This window comes from Penaeus vannamei, unplaced genomic scaffold (genome assembly GCF_042767895.1).
Source record: "Penaeus vannamei isolate JL-2024 unplaced genomic scaffold, ASM4276789v1 unanchor615, whole genome shotgun sequence".
NCBI classification, from domain to species: Eukaryota; Metazoa; Arthropoda; class Malacostraca; order Decapoda; family Penaeidae; genus Penaeus; species Penaeus vannamei.
In genome coordinates this window covers 87,501-92,500 of record NW_027213619.1, presented here as the reverse complement: position 1 = coordinate 92,500, position 5,000 = coordinate 87,501, and the positions used below count along the sequence as shown (strand labels likewise).

At 39.9% G+C, this 5,000-nt stretch overlaps 1 protein-coding gene across 1 annotated transcript in view; it reads left to right on the top strand.

The window, feature by feature from the left end:
• Window positions 1-353: 353 nt before the first annotated feature.
• The window catches only part of LOC113828443 (uncharacterized), a 7,245-nt gene continuing 2,598 nt past the window's right edge, over window positions 354-5,000 (top strand). The window contains exons 1-2 of the mRNA XM_027381426.2: window positions 354-815; window positions 4,733-5,000. The exon at window positions 4,733-5,000 is cut by the window's right edge and continues 532 nt beyond it. Coding sequence (XP_027237227.2) covers window positions 4,740-5,000 — 261 coding nt within the window. The 5' untranslated portion in view covers window positions 354-815; window positions 4,733-4,739. The remainder of the gene's footprint in view (window positions 816-4,732) is intronic.

The window sequence follows — 5,000 nt, the reverse complement described above, 5'->3', positions numbered from 1 at the left end:
CCTTTAATAAAATTTTAATGCAAATAGTTCTATGTTTCAGAAATAACCACAATCCTTGTTAACTTATGATTATTTTCATACAGTCTTCATTTTTTAATATTACGACTTCCCATACTTCTTTCAAAGACCTTCCAATTTTTAAAGCACTCGATGGCAGATTACTTTTGAATTTATCATGCATTTCCATCTTCTACAGTAGTGTAATGAGGTACGAAGATAAAAAACTGAATGTCTGTTTGTCTGAAAAAAGGGTTAACAACACGAGCTTCTTTACTTCATTATAAAAAAAATCACAAATAAAACATGCCATAGTTATATAATGAATATGAATCACATCATCATTATGGAGCTAACGCCGACGGGGGCGCATCGCCGCATTTACCATCCGTTTTCACCTCCGACGGTTTCATATTTAGTTACATTTAAACAAAACGGTGCAAATGATTAACGAAACAAGAAATGAAAGGGAGATATGATTATGTACCACACAGGAAAATAACAATACACTTACACATTACACGCAGACACCTACATGCACAGTGAATTTAACACGTGCTGAATCCAATTATATAAGGCAACTAATTAGACGGAAAAGGAATTGGCCATCCTATCGAATCCTCTCTCGGCTTAAGAGTGTCTGTTCCTCTACAAACATGAAAATTCAGTTCAGGTAAAGATAAACTATCCTTAATGGGACGACGGTGTTTCTTGGATACACTCTAGACACCACTCTCGTTCGCAGGGCAGTCAGCTGATTGCAATGTTGAAAGCTGAAGAAGACAACCCCACTCACCCACTTGGTTGAATAGATAAAGGTAGGGGGTGCCACTTAAGGCCAGAGAGGATTTTAGACTGTGTCTATGGATGTCAAGGTGGTAATTCTACTGACTGAATTTATGATGACATGATGACGTTTTTAGATACGAACTGAATTTTACCATCTTTGAATGTCTAAGGATTGTTTTATTTCTGGCTTTTAAGTTAAATTCGCTAATCTCCGACTCAAAATATTATGTCACTGATTTCCCCATTTATCTGATGACAATTCATACGACTCAGTGTGAAATACAAAATAGAAAATAATTAACGCATTGAAATCTCTTTTTTTTCTTTTTCTCTCGAGTTTTCTATCGCCCCATTCTCTCTCTCTCTCTCTCTCTCTCTCTCTCTCTCTCTCTCTCTCTCTCTCTCTCTCTCTCTCTCTCTCTCTCTCTCTCTCTCTCTCTCTCTCTCTCTCTCTCTCTCTCTCTCTCTCTCTCTCTCTCTCTCTCTCTCTCTCTCTCTCTCTCTCTCTCTCTCTCTCTCTCTCTCTCTCTCCTTTTCTTCATCACACACTTCTATCCGTCTATATCTCTGTGTCTCTCTACCCTCTCTCCGTTCTTCATCTCCTACCTCTATCCATCTCTCCCTCCATACCGGGTTCCCGCACATCTTTAGTCTAATTTTTTCTTTCTCGGAAAATTGTCAACATTTGACCCTGATCTTTACTGACGCAACCGTTTACTTAAGGTCCGTGTGCAAAAAATATATGTATATATGTAATAATAATAATAATAATAATAACATAAGTCTGGCGCGCAATCTATTCGAGAGGGTGGTAAAATATTTTTCATCTTAGTTACTGACGTGACAAGTAGGCCTACACATTATAGAGTGTGTATTCAGGGAGAAGTGGCTCCAGGTCTTAAAAAGTCTTTAAAAGGTCTTAAATTTCATCAGCTTATACCTTATACAAGAACTCTGACCTGCCTTTTTTTCCTTCCCTCTCTTCTCTTCTCTAGTTTTCTTCCTTTTATTTCCTTGTCTGTCTTTTTTTTGTCGTAGGTTTCAGTCATCCCCTCATAGTGTGTAAAAGCACTGATAATTAATCAACGTTGCATAAAAACAAAAAAGGATATGTATTGTACATGTAGTAATGGTTATATAGAGAGCAGGTAAATGAAATTTGACATACTGGCTTTCCCGTGAGATGTCTGGGAAAACGAAAGGGTCCTAGTCATCCTGCCCTTGAGAAAAGGCTGAATGGTGTAAGCCTGGTCTTCACGAGGGACCTTGTCCATGGAACTTGAGGCATGCAGTGGTTGCTGAAGGCAGATCAACTGGAAGACTTTGGGTCAGCTGTAGTACCCATTGAAGTTGTGCCTTCCGCAAAACTGGAGGAGCTTTCGCGTCATGTCACGAAGAAAATGTCGAAAGAAACGTAGTTCTTTGGTTTAATCCATGGCTCTCCTTTTGTATCTTTCTAATTTTTGTATAATGAGTGTGCATGCCTATATCATAAGGGTGGGAGAAGCTGGGGTTTGTAAAGTGCTCCAGTACCTTGACTGTCAAAGAACCTTGGGCATTCTTCTCGAATCCTTTTCTGTAGGCATTATTTATGACTTTCATAACTTTGCTGGTAGTCAGTGTCCAGTAATGAGATGCTGTTGTGTCATTGAGAGGCCATACTTGCTCTAACAGATGTAGTCGCCACGCAGATACGGTGTGTTTATTGTGCAATCGTTAGTATGTAGAGGGATTTGTGGATGTGTTGCAGAAAATCATATATGAGAATATTCCGCAATATGGGGTGGATCCCTCTGGTAAAAAAGTGTGTATTTTTTCAGATGATTATCCAGCGACAACTACCGGAAGTGTTGTATAGACTGCTATTTATTAAGGATTTCTAGAACCCTGTCACTGCCTCTTGCTCGGAGTGCCTAGTCGGAGGCAACAGCTGTGGTCAGTGCGATTTCAAAGGTGCCTTGGCCTGTGAAAAAGAAGACGGCAATCCGAGCACATAGTTTACTGTAAAGAAATTTTGTTATATGCAATTATCGTTTCAGACACCGAGATCGACCAGTAGTTATTAGTGTCCCTTTTGAGTTTTTCTTGTAGCCACTTGTGTGCTGCGATGCAGTATTGACAAGAGGTGTCAAATAGGCCAGTTCTTGAACACACGCCCTTAGCATATGTGAACTAATATCCTCCTGCCTCTTTAGTATCCAGAACCAGATGAATCTTGGTAACGTTGTATCTGCGGAAATGTTGGAGAGGTTTCTTGACACGTTGGTTTCATAGAAGAGGGTGCTCTCTGGGGTCAATAACTTGCAGTATAATACTAAATGATCCCCAAGAACTTTTGCATTTGCAAGTTAATGAAGACTGTGATTCAACAGTTTGCGTTTGGTTTTATCTTCACCATTCATGTAAGCAACAATCTTCTTGCAGACTCTTTTAGCGAGGGTTCTATTGTGCCTCATATGATGTTTTTATATGTATTTACGTAAGCTATTTGATGGAATCCTGCGTTTATGACTAAACTGCAGTTCATGAGTGGGTTTTGAAATAAAAGTTAAAACACGTATTGTGCAGGTTATCTACGTCAGGCTTTCACACCTTTTCATCACAACGGTGTCCCTTCCCCCTTACCCTCTGACTCACTCACTCACTCACTGTTCCTCTGCATTTGGCAAAGTGGTCGCAGATCCCGCTCTGCTTAGTGAAGAACAGCTCTTGCGGTCTTGTATCCTATGCTGGCGTGGGAGGCGTTGAAACCGGCGAAGCGACACGAAGCAATCGCGGACCTGACACGCAATATTTATTTAGACTACAGTGCAAATGATTCGACGCTTGGTAGCATGACCGACTTTAATGGCGTTTCGATGGCGTGTTTTTGCTTAATGAATCCTATCCTGCTCGGCCACTACTATGCACCACGTCCCTGAGTTTGCGGTCCTCACTGTCCCCAAGCGTCCTCGTAGTTCTTATCAAGGTCTAACCTTGGCTCTTGCCTCGTCAGCGTGCACGTCAGCAGTTGCATTTGAGGCTGTTCTGTCACTTTTGAGGAGGGGTACTGGTAAACCGTGGGATTAGGAGCTTGACGTGTAACTATATATATATATATATATATATATATATATATATATATATATATACATATATATATATATATATATATACATATATATATATTATATATATACATATATATATATTATATATATACATATATATATATATATATATATTTATACAATATGTATAATATATATATATTATATATAATATATATAATATATATAATATATATATATATATATATATATATATATATATATATATATATATATATAGTACCTCTTTCTGTCTGTCTGTCTGTCTGTCTGTCTCTCTCTCTCTCTCTCTCTCTCTCTCTCTCTCTCTCTCTCTCTCTCTCTCCCTCTCTCTCTCTCTCTCTCTCTCTCCCTTCCTTCCTTCCTTCCTTCCTTCCTTCCTTCCTTCCTGCCTTCCTTCCTTCCTTCCTTCCTTCCTTCCTTCCTTCCTTCCTTCCTTCCTTCCTCCCTCCCTCCCTCCCTCCCCCTCTCTCTCTCCATCTCCTCCCCTCTCCCTTTCTTCCTCTCTTTCTCCATCCCTCCCTTCCCCCGTCTCTCCATCGCTCCCTCCTCCCCCTCTCTCTCTCTCTCCCTCTCTCCATCTCCCTTTCTTCCACTCTTTCTCTCTCTCTTTCTCTCTCCCCCCCCTCTCCTTCTCCCAATCCCTCTCCTTCCCCCTCCCTTTCTCTCTCTATATCTATCTATCTCTTTCTCTCGCTATTGCTCCTTTTCTTTTTCTTTCAATTGCTCCCTTCTCCCCTCTCAGTTATTTTTTTTCATTTAACCCTCAGTCTCATCTTCTTACTATACTTCTTACTTCTTATATTTCTCCTACACTTGTTTTATCTCAGTATATAGTTCATATTTTATCATTTCAGGACCAGAATGTCGCTGGAAGGTGAAATAAGCAGTGAGGTGCATGAGGATCTGGAGGATATCCCCTCTACTGAATGGGAAAAAAGTTTAGCAATTTCTCCTACAGCATTAAGATGCATAAGTGCCCCATATGACGAAGATGTTGACCTAGGTGTCGGGGAAGTTCAAGAATTTGTAAATGAGAGTGATAATAAAGAGAAGAGGAGGAAGAAGTCACATCACAGGAGATTTACTGTTCCTGTTGTAACAGCAGATATGCAGGAAGTTGTA